Genomic DNA, 22,303 nt, shown 5'->3' with positions numbered 1-22,303 from the left:
TTCCATACCGGCATTAAAATTCCACTATTCCTTGAAATTATTGTATTTTATTTACGTAAATTTTTCAAATCTTTATTTTAAATCTTTAAAAATCTAGATGTAAATTAAAATAAACTGACATTCAACGTCATATTATGTTTTCCGTAAAAATAAAAAAAAATTCAATATGTTTACGTAGTATTTCCGAAATGCCCTTCATCAACAAAATGCATCATTTACTGTAAATAAATTGTGTAATCATCACCATTCATCACTAAAAGTTAATTTTCCGTCTGTTATAAAAATAATAATGTTAATATTTTGTTGTTATTTCATTGAATATTTTGTTCCTTTAAAATAATTGCTATACTAACATCAAATTACAAATCATTAATAATCTTGTTATTATAATAATTTTTAAAGGTCGCAGACGATATCAGTAAAGCTATACATAATTTAAAATTTAAATTTTTTAAATATTGCTGAAATAGTGCCGGATTAAGGTATAAAATGAACAGGACTTGTGTAAAGCAGTTTAAAATTATATTGTTTGAAAATCATATTACAACAAAGAACGGTCCACAGTTTGGTAGCTACTTATTTTTTTTGCAATTAGTTTAAAATTAAGCGAAATATTTTATTAATTTGATTAGCTTTATTTATAGTTTGGCAGTTAAGTGCATTAAGTATATAATTTAACTGTAAGCGCATAAGTATTTGTCCATTCAAACATTCTATTCCCTGTTAGATAAATATTAACCAACTTAATTTGAGTCTGTTTAAATGTTTTTTTTTATATTATGTATTTAATATTTATAAACACAAAACATTTCATTTAGTATTTATTTGTGATTCATGTCTAAAAATGTCACGATTTAATTTAATGTTGCTCAAGAAAATATTTTTATCACATTTTCACATTCGAGATTTTTGAATATATGTAAATTTTATGAATTGTTAAAACTGCTCTTTTATTATAATGTAAGTTGTAATGAAATCGTTTTTGTGTTTGTGAAAAAATTTGCTGCATTCGTTTTACTGATATTGTTTTCCGGTTCGAAGACTATTGTTCTTCCAACATTTTTTTGAGAGCTCCATATTCTAAGGCCTATTCATCTCTACTTTTTTCACTTTACCATATTTCTATTATTTTACTATATTCATAGTTATACAATCCTTCATGTGGCACTACTCTTTCCACGTGACAAACTTGTTCCGCAAACAACAAGATATTATTATTTTTTGTTCTTCGTGATATTTTGGATTAACCCCACATTAATGTTATCTAACCGTTTTTACAGCGTATGTATGTTTAATACATGAATTCTCTTTTTCATTGATTTTCATAAGCCATAATTTACTTCCCCTGATAAGCTAATTATCGTCTTGAATACCATATTCTTGTATCACAAAAGTATCATTTCACGAACTACAAAATCAACTGAGATTTATTTGTTTATTTAATAAATTTTACTATAAATAATTAGAAAGAGGTTAGTGCAATTATAATGCTTTTCTTTATATTTTCATTTTCAACTCAACTCAAAAATTCTTTAAATAAAGTTTTAATAAAATTAAATAACTAAATACGGTTTCGGTACTAAATATGCTTTTTCTAATATAAGAAGAGAATATTATGGAAAACGACAAGTTGTTTTTTACCAAAATTTCAATATTGAACACCTTCGAATGCTTTCAAATACAATATACATATATAATAAATAATGGCACACCCGGAAATAATCACCTGCTATAATATAATAAAATACTTATTATATACAATAGTTATTTGGCATTAGTTCAATGTTTTATGAGAAACTAGATATGTACATGCAAGTTTTCACGTATTTCAAAGTGTAATTGTAATAAAAAATAATAAAGTTTTCCCATATTTCATACATATAAAAATGACAACGTAAATTTATTGGAAACTTTAATATTTCGCTCGTTTAATTATCCATGTATTCGAATTTTCTTTTAACTTACAAATCGTAAGTGCATTTAACTTGAATTCGTAAGTATATTCTGTATTTTAAAAAATTCAAAAGACGTCTAAGTATATTATCATAAGAATGACTCAAAATTAAGATTATGAAAAATTACAATTCAAAAAGTCTAATGACACCATAATTTGTAATACTTACTAATTCCGTTAATAATTTCTAATTTCATAAAATTTCTTAAATCTAATCAATTCATACAAAGTTTCACGTTTCATTTACAAAAAAAAGAAAAGTATATCAAGACTTCGCAACAATTTATACATTAAGATTGTCGTCTTTTCGAGTGAAATGTTTAAGGTTATCGTATAACACCAGACCTATAACCACATAATTTTTATTAATATGAAACGTAAATAACCTAAATAAGCGTGTATTTTGAAATATTTAGACATACATTTTAATATTTATTAACTATAAAAATAATTTGGACTTAGAGTTCATCAACTTCTTTCCACATACACGCATTGCGCGCATTATAGTCATGTACAATCATATTTAAACAAAACTACTTTTCATATTTACTTTTTTAATAATGAAATATGGACAATAATGATAAGGACTAACTAAAAAGCGTGTAGAAAACTTAAAAAAAATATTGATTTGTTAAAAATCAACACAATATTATCTCGACATTATTTCTAAAAAAAAAAAAAACGAGAAAAAATTTTGGTTATCTCGTATTCCTTAATTGAACTTATTTTAGTCGGTCAACTCAAATTAGTCATCAGTTTAATAAAATTTTATATAAAATTTTTAAGAGTTAAACAATTTGTATTCTTATCAAAATTAAAATTAAATTTCACCATTTACAAAATAAATAAAGATAACTTTATGATGTGTAAAATAGATTAGATTAAATAGAGGTAGGGGGGGTCAATTCGCATATCTCATTACTGCTGCCACTTTGTCTTCTGGTGAAATCGAATTTAATTCAAATTTGATGAAATTAATGATTTAATCCAGGCGTAAAATTAGCTTTTAACTTATGTATCGCAACTTGAAAAGAAGTGTTTCTATGGCTACCCGTAGAATTATCGGTAAAAGTCCTACAGCCACATTTTTTTTCACTTCGTATAAATAAATACCAAATTTTTCATTTCTCCTTGACAATCCAATTTTACAACACTCTAAATGTTTATAAAATCAAATAACTACATATGTATGTATGTACATAATGTAAATGTTTGCAGTTAAAGCACTCATAAAATTCCGCTTAAAAAACTATAAAACTCAAATTATTTAAAGAACATGAGATGATACATTCAAAGATAATACATTATACTAAATAACTCACGGAATTAAAAAAAATTATTGTATAATTACTATATTGTATGTAGGTACTTACGTTGTAGGTTCATCTAAATATAAAACGGATGGATTACTAATTAATTCTAATGCAATTGCTAAACGTTTCTTTTGTCCACCAGATAATTTTACTGTAAATGTATTGAAACGTTTCTCTAATCCTAATAGTATTAAGATTTTCTTAACAAGTGTTAATTTATATTCCTTTGAAACTTTAAAACCCAATTTAAAATGTGCTGCAATCATCATTGTTTCACCAGTTGTTAAAACAGGCCTCAATAAATCATCTTGATGTATATAAGCTGATAATTTTCTATAACTATCACTATGTGTTGATATTGGTTCACCATTTACTTGAATTATTCCAGAAACACAAGTTGCTCTATTTAAAAATAACAAATTTGGATTATTATTTTACAAAATTTTTACAGTACGTGCATACAATGTGTAATATAAATTTAAATTTGTTGCGAATTTGTTTGTCATAAATGTCAAAAAATGAGCTTACATAGAAAAGCTACGTTTACACGACTACTCATACATCACTGATTGACATTACGTTTCATTATATTCTCAGGCTCAACTAATTTTTATTTTGTCGACGCTGCCAAAATAAAGCGTATTTCAATAATTGATGAATGAATCATCGTGTAAACACAACTAAAAACAGTTTTTGACAGTAAAGTTTGAAAGTGTTATACTTATATAAGAAAAAAATTTATGTAAATAATTAAACCGCGTGCAAAAGTCAAGAAAAATATTACGAAATTTTCTACATTAAATTGTACAAAAATCATTAAGAGGAAATGTAATAAAAATAAGTGTTTAAGTAATAACTAAAGTAGAATCATAAAAAAACAAATTCATTAAATTCTCATTTGCACTTTCAAAATCTTACATGAAAATATAATGTGATTAAAAGCTAATTTTTTGTAGAATTTATGTTTCTCTATTAATGATTAATTTTAGCATCACTTAAAAATAAATTAAAAAATTTTTATTTTAAAAGTATTTTTAGTAAAACACTTACATAAAACCACTGACAGCATTTAATAATGTACTTTTTCCTGCCCCTGATGGCCCCATAATAGCTGTGAGTTCTCCAGAACGAAAAACTCCATTAACACCATGTAAAATTTCTTTTGTGACTGGAAGAAAAACAAATAGAAGATTATGAAATAAAACTAGAGAAATTTTTCAATTTACTAGCGTTTATGTTATGCTTATAAAATACAAACAGGTAAGTTACACTTGAAATTCGAATAAGTATTTATATAAACTATTTCATTTGTGATATTTTCAGTTCGTACATCTTAACCCTAAGAGTACATAAATGAGAAATAAGAAAAAAAAAATAAATACTGGGAGCCAAGCTCAAACTCAAATACTAATAACTAATCATATCAATGTTCATATTTATTGTTCTTAATCTTAGTGTTAAGCTATCAATATGTATGTACTTTCATTTTATTTCTATAAAATGTAAGAAAATTATATTTTTTACAAAAACTTTTAAAATAAAATAATACCATGTAGTTCCTAGAAAAAAAATACATTTCTATCATATTAAACATGTGCCACGTATAAAGACTTTGATCTTTCGAACTTTATTATTTTGAAATAATATTTTTAATCCTCACTATTTTGCAGGTATTTTAATTAAATAATGTTTATTGCATTAATAAAATGATGTAACATGTGACTAATTAGTGTTGCACATCTTCATATTTATACAAAAACAAAAAATTATCAATTCAATGTACGTTACTGAAAGCTCTTATCGCAAATAATAATGATAGCGTGAACATTATTACACAAATATTCCCTTATTAAGCACAAATTACTTGGAACGAGCATTTTTTAGATCATGATAAGAATTTGAAATTACGTCGGAACGTTACAAAAATTTTTTATTTTTGCGTTGTATATTGCAATTATCTATAAAAATCTGGATTTAAATTTAATTAAAAAATTACATGGTAACTAAAATATTATCTAATTTTTCAAGTTGAAATCAAAAGACAAAAAAAAATATTAATTAATTTATAATTTTAATTAAAAATTTAAATCCTTAAAACAACAACATTATCATTAGCTAAATATTCCTATTCACACGTTACAAATGAATTGCATAAGAAATTAGAATTCAGAATTCGAATTGGAATTGCAAAAATATACTATATCAAAACACAATTCAGCTTATAAATCCTAATTGCTGAATTGTGTAATAATAAAAAAATTTTCCAATTCCAATCCATGTAAGGATTAACTATATTGTTTTTGTCAATTCAAAATATATTTTTTTTTAAAAAAACCCTAAGAAGTTGTACTTACCAAATTTTTTTTCTTGAAATGAAAATTTTCGTACTCTATATTTTAAATTTTGAAATTCGATATCAACAGCTTCTCGTTTTGGAAAACCAACTTCATTTGAATCAATTTTATCATAATCTATTTCATCAAATTTATCACCGAAATCTTCTAGTCCCGTATTAAAATTACTATCACAATTTAAATTTTTATTATGTGAAGAAGGTTTTGTATGTGTTTTTGCCACCTCCTCAATATACGCCCCTACACTAAAATCCTTCATTTTTACTCAATAAAAAATAAAATTTTTATCTGAAATGAAAAAAAAATATATTGTACAAATTAATTGCCAAAAATCAATCGAAAATCTTATGAATTAAAAATTTTTTAAAATGTAAATAAGGTATGCATTTCTAGAAATTCAATATTAACTTAAGGTAACAAAAATTTAAGTTTTAAAAATAACTAAATTTTAAAAACAACCTTCAAACTATTTGTCATAACCCTGACAGAACAAAATATTCACTGACTTCAAAATTGCAATAAGTAATAATGGTATTAATATTATGCAATTCAGCTAATGAGTTGTAACTAACTGAATTTTATAAGAATACAATATGGCTGCAATTTTGTTTTTTATCAGTAAAATAAAATGCTCGAAATGCGACTGATTGTAAATGAAATCACAATTCATTTTAAAATTGCTTTCAAATTATACAAAAATAAATATTATACTTAAATCTGTATCTAAATTCTAACTAAATAATTCTAAAACAATTTTTTACAAATATTTTTCACAAGGTTAGATTTGATAAAAAAAAAGTTATTAATTGTTCAAATGATTAATATTAGACGCCTTACAACAAAAAATTGTGTTTTTTATTTTATCACCCACTCGCTAATTTTTTTTTTGCTTTTATACTACTATTTAGTTCAAAAACTAAGTGGAACAATTTTAATAGGGTCAAACTGTATTAAATGTTTAATCAAAGAAAAATTGTAAATTATTGAAACCATATACAAAATTAAAATCTTAGTATTATTATTTTGGGTAAAGAAAAAAGTAAAAGTTTGAAAATTGTTATCGCACTTTTACTACAAGGTCTCAAGTTGTATTTATTAAATGTAGATTAAATAATTTGCTTACACTCTGACATATAAATTGTGGTAATACTATACCACAACAAAATTCAGCAATTCAGTTATAGAATTATAAACAAATTGTTGAATTTCCAAATGAAAACTCCCTAAAATTCATTAATTAAAACTATTTTTATAGAATTGAATTTACGATATTTCAATTCTTTTCAAAACAAATAACAATAATATTATTCTTTTACAAATTATGTTTAGTACTCAAAAATTAACTTGCTATAGCCTTACATTAACCTATACTCAAGTGTTTGTTATATATATACATACGTATATGTTACTCCGCTTTTAAATGAAAATACATATACAAACCTACTTCATTTCAACAAGAATTAAATAATTTTAATAACACTTAAATAATATATCGTAAAAGATTTACAAGTATGTATATACTTGTTAACTCGAGGCAATAATATTAATCTGTACCGATCACTTGAAAATCTTAATTTGAACTACTTTAAATTTTTATGATTAAACAATATTTGACAGCATTTTATTTTCTAATTAAATATTTACTATAGTAAATAAATAAATTTTAAATATTTAAAAAAAAATAATACTTCTATTTATTGAATTCATTACTAATAATAATCGATATACATCATATGCACGTATATACATAGGGTGTTTTTTTTGCTTCACGTGTGTTTTCACCATGTACAAAAAATTCGATGTCTTTACCATTTTACCAAACTATTTTCATTTTAGATTTGTATTTAATCGTAAACGCACATAATTATCGCAAAACACTTTGATTAAATTTTATTTAAAAAATAAATGCCAATGATTGATTTATCGATTTAATTACGTGATGAGCTAAAATTATGTGAAAAGTTACGATCTTTTTGTGTTTTTTCATAAATTTAAAAGTCAAATATAAAAAATCACCTTTTATGTATAGGAAAAGAATTACTTATTTTTTATGAATTAAAAATCAAAAGAATGTTCAAAAGTACAACATTTGCAAACAGATCACAGATTCCAATATCGAATAATGTACTAAAGTATATGTAAATATACAAATAAATGTTTATATTGCTATTCTAAGCGAGTAAACATACTAGCAAGTTTTTAAATGAAATAAAATGAGCTCATATTTGCTACATATTCCAAAAACTAATGATTTATTTACGACAAAAATTAAAAAATTTTAAAAAAAATTTTCATAAAATTTAAAATAGAAGAAAAGTATTATTTCTGTACTGATTCGTTTATGAATAAATCCGCCCTTTTATGAATTTATTTTTAATATTCATATGTATATAAGTATGTATGTATATGTATAATTTTTATTACACGTAAAACTAATAGTTAAGTATAATTACTTGAAAGCACACACCTTTCTGGACAAAAAAAATTCTAACAATATAGAAAACTAAAATTACAATTAATTGTTTGATATTTCCGTAACGAACGAAAATTATGACAAATAATGCATTAAAATTTTATATACTTATATACCATACTTTTTTTCACATTTAAAACAAATTACATATTTAATAAAATAACAAGAAAAAATTATAATTATGGTAATGATTAATCACAGATAATTTAGAAATGAATAATTTTGAGTCATTTTTCAAAATGTATTGTTTGTTGTTAAACTTAATATAGTTATGTATTTGATTTAGTTTTATATAATAATAATAAATAACAATTTATTAAAGATCACAATGCACTAAATGATACAATTATCATTCACAAGGTTAAATTATCATTTATTAAAATAATTCTAATAAAATACAAATTTTTTTTTAATTATTATGTAAATAATCCTCTTAAAAAAATACCCGGAATTTTAAATTGCAATAATAAAATATATTAATAAACAATTCAGCTTATGAGTACTAATTGCTGAATTGTGTAGCAATGCAGTATTATAGTGGTTCTGTAGCAAAATATGGAGCACAATAATAAAATTTTGGGTTCATGAATGAAATAGTTTTCAAATTAATTTGGAATAAAGTATATATTCATTAAATTTTAAAATTTTTGGTTCTATGAATGAATATTTTCAGTCGCAGATATTTGTATTATTTTCCAAACACACAATATATATACATACTTACATTTAAATAGGGATTCAAAGTGTATGTATTAAAACGACTTTATAAAATTTACTATAAAATAAAGCTGCATTTGTAAAAACTACGGGTATTATAGCTGCAATACAATACGCATAATAAGCATCTTTTAATAACACAGTAATAATATGACCATTGGTTCTGTTTTGTTTCCTTTAAAAATTATATTAATTTCATTGTTAAGACAATTCGAATATTTTCTTGTTAAAAATAGATATTTGCCTACGTATCGTACATAACGTTCATTTACATTTTTATGTATTATTCTGGAGCTCTCTGTTTTCTGATTTTATTTTTCCAATTAGAATTTCCTGGATTTTATTGCTATTTCTTCTTGCATATGTATGTTCACTCTTATAAGGGAAAATCCTAGACTCTAAGTTCTTCATATATGAATAAATTTTTTGGCATTATTTTTTAAAATTAAAAATAAATTTAATTAATTTCAACTCATGACTACCTTTGTTACTCAAATATTATTTAAAAATATTTTTTTAATTTAGAATACCTACTTGGTTATGTTTTTTATAAATTCTTATTAAATATTAAAATAAAAATTATAATAAATTTTCGAGCAAATTTTAAATTTACAAGTGATCGGAACACGAAAAATCAATAACTAATCACTATACGTAATTAAAAAAATACTCATTACCAGATGTGAACCTAAAACGATTTCGGATAATAATTTATAATTTACAAAGTGAACATATGTGAAATTTAATTGTATGTCTGTATATGTATGTATATATAAGCAAACATAATAAGGATACCGTTACAAATACAAACAATTCCTTTATTTGTATACATTATGTTCTTACTTTTTTATATTGTGACCTAAGTTTTACGTTCTAAGTATTGCACACATACATAATATGCATGCAATTATTTCAATGAATTGCAGAAATACAGATGGATCAAAAAAATATTCTAATTGTTGTACCACTATATTCGCAAACATTAAAATTATTATTACCGTAACCTTAAAAAATATGACGTCAACAAGTATAATTGACCATCAAAATTTTTAAAGAACTTCTTATGAATGCCATCAATAGTTTATTGCTACCATAAATATAAACAAAATTCTCAAAAAAAAAAAAATTACTACTTAAAATAAATCTTAAAATTCGTCATTACAAAACATTTTTGTGTTAAAGTACTCAATATCATACAATTTAACTTAAAATATTTGTTTAATTTCTTCTGACATTTTTTTGAAACTAATTTACGATAACCTTTATATAAAGTGCTTATAACGATTGTGTTACCGAAAAGAAAACTCTGTGAACACTCTTCATTATTTTTTATTACTTAACATGCTTTTTATTATTTTTTATTGTTTTTTTAATAACCTTAAAGTCAAATATTATATTATGAACATTTTAATATTTCAATTGTTTTTAATAAAGCGTAGTATTTCTTCATTGAAATCATTAAAACTTGTATATACTAAATGTGCACAATATACATAATTCATAAATAAGAGATCTTAAACGTTTTCAAATCAAGGGCCGTTCCAATTTATCCAATAAGATCAAAGTTGCAAGACTGTGTCACTTTTCCTGCTGCAATATTGCATTTCTACAAAGTAAAGTAAATATAGTTTGCTACACCTCCATGGTTTGTAAGTTGAAGAGCACTGAAATATTCATTACTCGGTATTTTTTAAACCCTGGGGTCTTATAGAATATCAATTTTTAGCAGTGTCTTTTAGCAAAAGTTGTAGACAATTTTAACGAAACCTTATAAAACCATGTCTATATTCGATTTTGAATAAAAATTATTTAGAATGACCATTCCATATTCGAAAGACACCCATGTTAAATTTTTTACTGGAGTGTTTTTTCATTAAAATAACTAATGACTTATGGCTAAGTTAACTTTTATTTACTTATATGTATTATATCTCGTGTTTTTATTTTTTAGTTTTTATTCAAGTTATGAACCATTTGAATTGAACAATAATTTTATTAGTTATATAATTGATCACACCATAGTCGGGCTTCTAATATTATATATAATAAAGTCTTCTTCATCAAAATTTATAATTATTGTAATTATTAAGTACAATATTATAAAAATAAGTAATTTTATAGAAAATTCAAAATAATTTCCCCATTACGTAATTAATTACGAAAATTATAAGCATTCTAAAATTAGTTCGTCATGGTACCAAATAACCTAATCATAATACATATTGCATCTAAAATATTAGTTAAAAAAATATTATTAAATTCATTTTAATTTTTGATTTTCATGACCCCCATCCTATTCAATTATGCCTTAATAACATTATACATATGTATGTATACATGAATGATATTATATAAATTATACAAACAAATACAATGATATGAGATCAACGAACTATGTGAATTGCACTTTTTACATACAAATGTACATACATAACGTGTAAATACCTACATATTTTTATTCCTTATGTTATAACAATATTTTAGTTTTCCCTCTACACATTTACCTTACATATACATATATATTTATACCTATACATATAAAAATATATAATTTTTTCAAGAAACCTTGAACTACATTTTTTCTTATTTTACGATAAAATATTTCTTTCAATTTGAAAATACAAAGTTGCAAAAAATTTTTTAAGTGATTTTCTTATCCACTCTAGGTAAATAACTATACAATACACCTTAATCTCCTGCATATTATATGCATGCATACACACATGCATATGGATTTGCTACATAATAACATAACAAATATAATAACACTAATCAGTCTACTATAGAAATATAAGTTTTATATTACTACTTGAAACGCTCTATATAACAGTATATAAAATGTTGAACAGATTGTATGCACATTGGTTTTCGAAACCAAATGGAAAAACATTAGTAAAATGTAATAAAATTATACATACATACAAACATACATGAACAAAAATATACACATATATATGCCTGTAATGTTGAAAGTAGCGATATTAAAATTAATAGAAAATTAATAGTATATAATTATGAATCGAAAATAAGAAGTGAATGACAGGCATTCGAATTTAATTTCTGACGTTTTCACTTTCAATTTTATCTACATCTCGTGTTGGTAAGTACCTATATGTAATTTTATAGTGAATTCATTACATTCATATATATTTAATATACATATAATATATATAAAAACTATTTTTTTTAGAAAAACGTAGAAAATTTGCAAAATTTCTATATAATTTTTATTTGAATTAGTAAATTATTCGTTGTCATTTACTTTTAAAACACAATTTCATGTTAATGTTCGCTATGACAGAGAGGTTTTAAGCGATCAATTTGAACATTTTATTTTTTAGTCAGTTTTCAAATATTCGTATCGAAATATTACCAAATTTATCATTATTAATCATTCAAAAGAGGTGTTCGATTCGGCTTGCAGCCTCATCATATTTAATAAAAAAACCAAAATGCCAAATTTGACATTCACAAATAGTCAGAGTTTCTAAGACCACGCGTGAAATATTAAGCCTAGCATTGTGAAAATGTGTAAACATCCTAAAAAATTATTTATATTCATATATGTATGTATACCTATAAAATATCGGTATGGCCCTTGAAAGAAAAATTTTATTAAGAACAATTGTACTTAATTTATAAAATTTTAATCACAAATGTATGTATGTGTGTGCGTAAGTGATACGCCTTAACGCATCTGTCAATTTTGACATATGAGTTGAGCTGCAATAATATTGCGAAAATTCAAAAGTTCACAAAAAAATTTTGACAAAAACATCATTTTAATTTATTATTCACCTTAAATTTACAGATCTTTCTAGAATGAACGATAAATATTGGTGATTATATAAAAAAAATAACACACACACATCTGTATACAAATGTACATATTTCATTCGAATTACCAGAAATGATAAAAATTCATTGATTAAAAATTTTAAAAATGAATTTTGAATAGTTTATTTAATTCGTTTTTAAATATTTATACGCGAAATTTAATATTTACAATATCTTATTTGATATTGGTTAGATAAATAATCAACATAATTTATTATCTACGAAAAGAAAACGGAAACCATTGTCAAGTATGTATATATGTAGTTATATATTTAATAGAAGCTACGATTGTATGAATGCAGCATACACACTAACATATGTTATGTACATCCAATTATAAATAAATATACACAATGTATACTTACAATATTTTAAATACAAAGGGTTATTAGTCATTTGTCCATGATCATCCAACCATAAATACATAAACATATTTATTTTGTTACTTTTAAACTTTTTACATTTATCTATGTTTATTTACCAGTATTTTTATTGAGTTTAATTTAATTAGAGATAACACAGACAAACTTTTATTATAAAAACGTGATCTTAAATATTTTGTTTGAAAGAAACATTTTTTATATATTATATATACATACATATCTATATGTATTATTATTATATATATATATACATAACATACAAATTTCACTTTCTAAATTTTATTGAAAATACTCTAATTTTGAAATAGATATATTTATGTATGTAAATATGTATGTATGTACCTTAAAATGAATAAACTTAATGGTCGCCAGATGTCTCAGATTAGGATCGATTTCTCAATTTCAAATTAAATAGCATATCAAACCTATACAAATGCTTTGTCAATTCTATTCGGCCTGCCATAATTTTCTATAAAATTTGCAAATAAATATTCTATTCGAATATTGCTCGGTGTTTGAGTTAAAACATTAACGCTATTGAAAGAAATTTTAAAATGCTTTTGCAATTTCGTCATTCTCATTATTTTCATTGCGTTTTACGTTCCTTAAATTATTTTTCTCTAAAATTTCAATTTCTTTACGCAAATACACACAACTACGTACAATAACAAAAGTTGCCAACCCTACAACAACAATAGTTGTCAAACCTCCAATACCTTATAATACTCAAATAATTTACAAAAATATATCTTTTTCAGGGTTACACGGTGAAGAATATTCGCTTTGGAGAAATACTGATGGAGAATGGAGATATACTGCTATAAATTCATAGTACTTAGTCCAAACTGCATAAATTTGTGATGGATAAGGTTTACATTGCTCTAATACCAGTTTTAGCAAATTATCTTTTTTTTTTTGTTACTGAGACCACAATTCAACTATTGCGGCTGAAACAACATTTATGCACAAGAGGGTTGGTAGCTTTATATATGGCAACAATGTGCTTTCATCGTAATTTTTAATTTTCTTTTTAATTTTCAGAAGAAATTGTAACTGCTTTTAGTTCTAAAAAAAAGTGGTAACACTTAGTCCACATAATGTGAAACAAAACTGAAATTTCTTCAAAACAAAACAAAAGTAAAAATATCATCATAAATGAATTTATTAATTAAATATTTATATAAAGATTTAAATATATTTTGTTATATTAATTTCACTACACATTTTTTTTATTGTGAAAATTTAAAATAGCGTAGAGAAGATGAAGAAGCACAAAAAAAAACAAAGAAGAAGCAAAAAATCTAAAATTGAATGTGGCAAAAATAAAATAAAATGAAAAAAAAATTAAAAAGCTCACCAGGTCAAGCATCAAGGTAAATGAATACACGGTTTAAAAATATTTAAACGGTTATTAGACCTACATCTAAACTACTTATATAGACATGCATATATAAATGTATGTGTACTCGTATGTGTGTATAGTTAGTTTGAATATAAAATTTGATTTGATTTTAACTTCTTTAAATAAATAATTCCTTGTTTACCTTAATAAACAAACTTGTTCAAAAAAATCTTCCACAAAATTTTTTTTTTTGAGTGTATGAGAAATTTAAAATGCGGTGAAACTAAAGAATTTTTTTTTTTTGTTCAAGTTGAAAAATTAATATTCTTTATGTAAATATTAAGTAAATTATTACTGAAATTTTTATAATTTTTTTTTGTCTTTTAAAGAATTTATGAATATTAACATAAAAATGTAAAAAATTTTTTTTGGAAATTTCCTTAATTATACGTGAAAAGTTTAACGTAGGCCATTTAAAAATCAAATAAACAGACACAATTACAATTCACAGAGGTAAAAATTTGAAATTTTTTCGTCGAAATGCAATTCCACAAAGTACTTCGAAAGAATAAGCAATAACGACCGAAATGTGTATTTCCTGAATAATCTTTTTTCCGCGGGAATTCCCGGAAAATTTACCGATGATTTGGTTATGCGAAAATATGTGTAAGAATAAGGAGATAAACTTGGCCTCCAGTAAAAATTCGAGTGATGAGACTTTACTTTTCCAAAAAAATAAAAAAAAACTCATTGGTTCCTCATATCGTTAGAAAGAACTTTTATACATATGTCAACTTTTGATTAAGTCTTTTATTTGCTTTCCTTATAATAATCAAAACTCGAAAATCGGTTTTAAACTAAAATTGGAATATAGAAATTGACGTCGTGGCTTCTGAATAAACTATATTATACATTTTTGAAAATCCTCCATTTTCGTATATCTAATATACGAGGAAATGCATTTTCGTCGAAAACTTGACATGGAAAATTTAGTATAATAATAATACCTTCCTTATTATGTATAATACTAATAATTAAATATAAATACAAAATACAATCAATACCCTATATATTCAGAAATTCTATAAATTTAACAGCCTAATATTTTTATTATTACAATCAATTGCAATCAATTCAATTTCTTATTTTATTATTATTATTACTTAAAAAATATAGAAAGTACATAATATTATGTAATAAAAAATATATTTATTTAAAGGAACATATTATTGTTATTAATTTCAAATCCTAATGAAATAAAGCTATTTAGTAACTTTATGAACTTAAACATTCTTATACAATTTGCTCTAATCTTTAAATAAAATTTTAATCTAAAAACAAATTTTTATGTTATTTTTCAATGCGCGATTTCCTTTTACAATGAAAGGAAGTAAAAGCTGGGTAATCACAACTAACAATTCATTATAAAATTGTAAAAAAAAAATATTAATAATAATTATTTAAAAAAAATATTGTTCAACAAATTAAAATTATTATTTTTATCATTCCGAAGCATTATTAAATAAAGATATATCGTGATAAATAAATTTAGATAAAAAATTATAATATTATTTTTAAATAAAATTAAAAACGATACAAAATATTTTATGAATTACGACTTCATAATTCAATGTTACACGATTTGAGAAGTGTTTTAAGATAAGAGCTATGTTATTACCTACAAATGTGTTTAGCGGACATATCTTCCAAAAATCATAAATTTTCATTCAAAAATGTCTGAACACGAATTTTTAAGAAAAAAAAGAGTTAAAAAAATGCAAAATATTTTGTGTTTCTTCGAAAGTTTTACATTACTAATTGTTTCTTCAAAAAAGGTCTATATGTTATAACGTCTAAACTTGGACTACGAATCTAATTCCAAAAAAAGAATAAGAAATTGAAATATCTTAAATTTGTAAAAGCTCGCGTTGTAAAAATATTTCTGTCGTTCATCAAGCCTTAAAAAATTAAAGAGTACAATTTTTATACTTAAATATTTTCGTTTTAATTTTCGATTTTCCAAATTGTCAAACCTACAATTTGTATGAACTTCTCATATAACTTAATTATAAAAAAATTGTTGAACATAACTTTGTATTTTTTTCTGTAATAAGAAAAATTTTTTTTTAACTAAGTGTAAATCTGCTATTCATTCAAATTTATGGACTTATATTACGATCAACTATTTGGATTTGATAAACTGAAGCTTCTTTACGAGCCCGTTCTCGTTTAAACGTATATAACGGAAAATAATTAACACATTTCTTTACAATGCAAAAATAACCTAATAAAATTTATGAAAAAATCGAGTCGTACAAAGGAAACAGTGACTTCGCGCAGGCCTTATTTTGCATATTAGGCTAACAATCTCCTAAATTTAAAACAATTTTGATTTTATATCATTTGTGCTGATCACATCAGATCATTGATTTTATATCATTTTGACAATGTGCTGATCACATCATATTTTTTATTTTGTATTTTGATTTTAAGGCAAAAAAAATACCATCTTAAAGCATTTAAATCAAATTTTTACCACGTTTAGATACAAGTGATTTACTTTTAATGAAAAATTTTAATTTCTTACTTTGTCACGTCTTTAAAATCTTTTATATATAAGTACATATTACAATATTGTATGTAAGTATATGTATATAAATAAAAATTTGAAAAGTAATCATTTAATTTGTTATGTAAAACCGTAACTGATTACAAAACATATTAAAATTTTAAGCATATAAAAATTTTTATTATTGTAATTTAAGTACAATATTGCAAAATTTATATTTTTATTAATTATATTTACTATATACATATGTATATATAAGAAGTGTACTATGTATATTATGACAAATAAATACATATATCTCAAATTTCTCGATTTAAGCGATTTAATTAATATTATTTGAAATCACATGGTAAGATATTTGAAAGGTTTAATCCAAAATTAAATTAAAAAGCGTTTGTGTATAGTTCATAGTTCTTAAAACATACAGACATACATATATCTACATATTATGTAAATTTAATCATTAAAACATTCTTTACTCATTAATAAAATCAAGAGTCTTATAAAATGACATTCACACATAAAGCAAAATTTGACGATTAAATTTGACAACTATGACAGTAGAAGAGAAATTCTGTTTAAAGAAAAAATAATTTTTAATATAAAATTTTATTATAAATATAAATTTTACAGCTCACAAAAAACAGCTGATCACAGCTCACATAACAAAAAAAACTTTATTCTCGCCATTTTATTTTTTTTATTTTTCGATTTTGCTTGATTAGATTGGACGTTTACACACCAAATTTTCATCAAGTTTCCGTTGAATCGTTGAATTGCTTAATGTGTAAACGTTACCTGACATTTAAATTACGTAGCTGCCGCTGTTACCTTTTATATTTATAAAAGCAAGTACCTATGTATAAATTATTGAAAAATTTTAAAAATGTTTTTGAATTTAAAATTAATTTTGAAATTAAGAATGTTTCGGTTTTAAAAACAAACTACTGCCGAAATTTAACGAAAATTGATTGTTTTTTTATTATAAATTTCCAAAATTATAGAGAATAACAATTCTAATTCAGCTTTATAAACTTACAAGTTACAACAAATTACAAGTTATAACAAAAATATATTATAATTTTTCGAAAACAACAATGTTTATGAAATATGTACATTAAAAATCTAGCTATTTTTTAATTAAAATCTAATCAAATAATTTTAAAGAAATAAAATTTAAAAATGACATAAAAAATGAATCTTATATAAAAAATAAAAATATTTTTTTTTTGTTTTTGAAAGTTCAATTTGCGTGAACAATAAAATTTATTGTATAAAAAAGCCAGTCAACATTATTACTAGCGTGTGATGGAAACGGTTGTAAAAATAATTTTATTATTTTTTTTACTTGTAATTTTTTCTTTAATATTCATTTATAATTGGATTATCGTTTGTTATTTTAAAATATTTAAAAGTCTTTAATTGAAAACAAAAATATAAAAAATTCAATTACGTTGCTTATTTTATCGTTTGATCGTCAAAAATTAACTCACGTAAATTGAAAAACTAAGCGAAGTTCATTGCTCAAAGTAAATAATTTTAAAAATATAATTGTATATACGAGTACTTGTATATATGGTATGATATAGTACTTATTTTGTATTATGGCAATGATTTTCGTAATTTAATATAATTTTTGAAATAAATAATTAAGATAAATATTATAATGTACCTCAATGACATTGAAATATTCTACCAAATCTCCTAATTTTTTATAGATTCAAATTAAACCTGACAAAAAATGTAAAACTGAATGCTATCAAAACAAAATATAGTTCTACAACATAAGATCAAACACTGTTATATTATAAATTAATTAAAATAATTATAGCTACATGATTGTACAAATGTCAGACAATATTTTTCAATTTAAAAACAAAAATTAAAAATATAATTTTTGGCTCAAAATCTATACATACAGTGGTGACCATAGAAATAAAATCACCTGCCTTAATATTATATTCGACCATAAAATTGCTTAAGTATAATTCCATATAAACATCACTATTATTCCCTAAAATTATGAACAACATATTATCAAAAATAATTTCGAAGAAAAACGGTATTTTGCACTCCAAGCAAGGAATATATCCAAAATGATAAGCTATTACTGAAGGAGATATTTAAAAAATGGTTCAAAGTTCAAGCAGGGATGACTGAAAATGTGTTTGCACCTAAATTTACCGCTAATAATTGAGGAGCAGACGAAATTTGAAGGCCCAAAATCGACACTAAAGTCATTCGCTTATCTTCTTATCTTAAATCACTTCTTCATATCCTCTAATGCTATAAAAACAAACTTGAATATGACTTCATCTACTATTACAGGGAGATTGATTAACACAGCCCATTACTGAGTTCTAAAATAATTACAAACTGTCAAAAAATAACATGAAGAATATATAATAAAGATGCAGGAATAAAAAGAATGGCGAATCAAACAATACAATATTAAATTTTTCACATATCGTAATTTTACATATGTTATAACTTTGCAAAAATTCATATTAAATTTTACAATATTCTTGCGCACACTATTTTGTTTAATCTTAATTCTAATTAAATACGCCGCCCTCATATTTTGTTAAAAAAAAATTATTAATTTAGACACTTACGTCATCTTTATTTATTCAAGTTACCTGTCGAAAATGAAATTAATTACACACACATACATAATGTAATTGTTCATCAATCATAAATATGTAAATGAATGAAAAGTGATTTTAAATTTTTTTTTTCTTACGAATTGTCTTGCTAATTACTTTAGCACTTTTAAAAAGTATCGTTAATGTGCAAAATGGAAAAAAAAAATTAAATTTAAATTTAATTACCTTCCATTACTCGTTTCTGTTTTGTTTATTACTACAATACTATTTCTGCTTGATACTTCATGTTCCTGTTATAGTTCAAGTGTTTTAGGTTATTTGGTTATAAGACTACTTTGTTCTTCTAACTTATGTAGTAAATCTAAAACCGAAAAACATTTGAAATTTTTCTAATCACTTTGAAGAGCAATTTTATAACTTAAACCAAATGAAAACGAGTAATTGAAGGTAATTAAATTTGAATACAAAATTATAGTTGAAAGCAACTAAAATATTTGAAATCATTTGACATTATTTGAGGCTTACAAATTTCTACATTTGTAACTAAAACTAACTATAAAAATATACCGAAAAATTAAATACTAAAATGAAGAAAAAGTTTATTTTTTAAAATTATGCAAAAATTTTATTATTATAGTTAACACAGATTAATTTTTAAAATTTTATTAAAACAAAGCAACAAAATTTACAAGAAAAAAAATTATTTGTTCACAATGTTTTTTTTTACCGCAAAGTTATTACGAAATTTCGAAACCGCTCAAAAACCAACACAATTTATTTTGAAATTAAAAGAGAGTCATTTGAAAAAATTGAAATAAAAATAAAAACAGTTTTAAAACCAGGTGATTAATTTTCTTTTTTTTTTGTCTTTATTTCACAAAAAAAAAAGAAATCCAAACAAAGTTGATTGTATGCGTTTACGATTGCAAACTTATTTTTATTTGATGGCGGTTTTATGTAAACAAAATCTATTTTTTAAAAATATTGAAATAAAAACTTAAAAATAAAAACGTTAAAAGCAACCATCCAAACAAGAGAGGTAACCTAGTCACAAAACACACAAAAAAAACTTGTATGATGGAGGGAACATTTCAATGAAACAAATGAATTTAGTCAAAATACCCTCGAAAGAGAAACAGAAGGTTACAGCAATATCGGCTTCCTTAACACCATATCTCCATCCCAAAAAGAACTAAAAGAATTAATCATAAAATTGAAAGAGGATAAGGCGGCAAGGGATTACCGTAGTTCGGGGGATTGGAACCCGCAGGGAAAAAGGAAAGTAAGTAGACTTCGTAAAAGGTGGCGACGAACTATACTTAGCAGGCCGAATCAAACGGAAAATACAATACAATGGTGAGAAATAAAGTGCCTAACCCAAAAGAGAGTACGACTCAGGCAATTTTTTGCACCCCTATGTTCTCACCGGGAATAAACAAACGAAAAAAGAAAAATAAAAATTTGACAACACTGCCATGAAAATCTTAATGTAAGCAAAGTACTTAATTTTTTTTTATTTTTTAGCTCTCGTCCGCTTGAAAACTTTTTCAGAATTTTTTTTCGATTTAAAATTTATTTTGAAAGAGATTTTTGTGCAATCGCAGCAGAAAAGAAAAATTAAGCAAAAAATACATGCAATCTTTAGTAAGACACTTTATTTTTTTCCTAATATATGTATATGCTTAGATATTCATGTTCATATGTATATACATAAATACTCAGACAAGTATTAATAGTTATATGCATATTTAAATATTAAAAAATTTACTAAAACTTTCAATAAAAATAAATAAAAAAAGTTGCTACTTTATATAAAATTTGGTGGCGTAAATATAAAAATATGTGCACTCATTTAATAAGCACAAATCGTAATTCATAAATGTACACTAAAAAATATGGTTGTAAAGTGATTGGTAAGCTATATGGAAATTTTGAAATAAATATTCTCATTAATTTAATTAATATTCTGAATTCAATTACATATGTACGCATATAATTGAATATAAATTAATTTTGAGCTTGAAAATCAATTTAAAATAGATATTGAATACACACTTACATACATATTTTATAATTTAATTAAATAAAATTTATGCTTTATTCAAAATGTGTAGCATTCTAATATTGAAATATGGTTGTATTGTAGAAAATATTACTTATGTATACACTTTTATTGATAGATTTTCTATTAGATTGAGAATATTTTTTAAATTTGAATAAGTAATTTGAATAAAATTTGAATATATTGTTTCTGCTACTTTTACATTTCTATTTAAGGTTTTACATTTCATTTAGAAATCTATTCTTCTTTTATTAAGAAAAAATTAATTGCAAAACTTGTGATAAAGAAATGAATCTATACTACGTTTATACTAGCTAACTGGCAGTCGAAGTTTAAATTTTCAAACATCAATAAAAATCAAGTGCAAATCTTATATTCATTAAAGCATGTATTAGGAAACAACGCATTTTCTTAAGTTAACAGAATTTGGACAACATTTTATATTCGAGCCTGTTGAGCAAAACACATACTCTGACTAAATACATTTATATAACTGCCAGTTCCGAATACTCCTAATATAAAGGATGGCGGTAGTTGAAAGTATTATACACTTACAGGTTTGCAGTATTATACATTTCAAGTATAACATTATATTGTACTTATAACACCTATATAGTATCGTTTTATATACTCTTAAATCGGACGAAAATAACAGCTAAAGTCTATAGCATGTATGTATACAATGAATGAAAT

The 22,303-nt window shown here is 23.5% G+C and overlaps 1 protein-coding gene across 1 annotated transcript in view; it reads right to left on the bottom strand.

Moving 5' to 3' along the window:
- LOC129615886 (ABC transporter G family member 18-like) overlaps nt 1–22,303 on the bottom strand; it is a 65,048-nt gene that overhangs the window by 34,987 nt on the left and 7,758 nt on the right. Inside the window, exons 2-4 of the mRNA XM_055531294.1 lie at nt 5,622–5,909; nt 4,318–4,435; nt 3,328–3,669 (exon numbers count right to left, since the gene is read on the bottom strand). Of these exons, the coding sequence (XP_055387269.1) occupies nt 3,328–3,669; nt 4,318–4,435; nt 5,622–5,880 (719 nt within the window). The 5' untranslated portion in view covers nt 5,881–5,909. The remainder of the gene's footprint in view (nt 1–3,327; nt 3,670–4,317; nt 4,436–5,621; nt 5,910–22,303) is intronic.

The sequence above is a fragment of the Condylostylus longicornis genome, unplaced genomic scaffold (genome assembly GCF_029603195.1).
Source record: "Condylostylus longicornis isolate FDR11 unplaced genomic scaffold, ASM2960319v2 ptg000153l, whole genome shotgun sequence".
Taxonomy (NCBI): Eukaryota; Metazoa; Arthropoda; class Insecta; order Diptera; family Dolichopodidae; genus Condylostylus; species Condylostylus longicornis.
The sequence above is the reverse complement of the archived record's forward strand: the minus strand, read 5'-3'. Positions and strand labels throughout refer to the sequence as shown.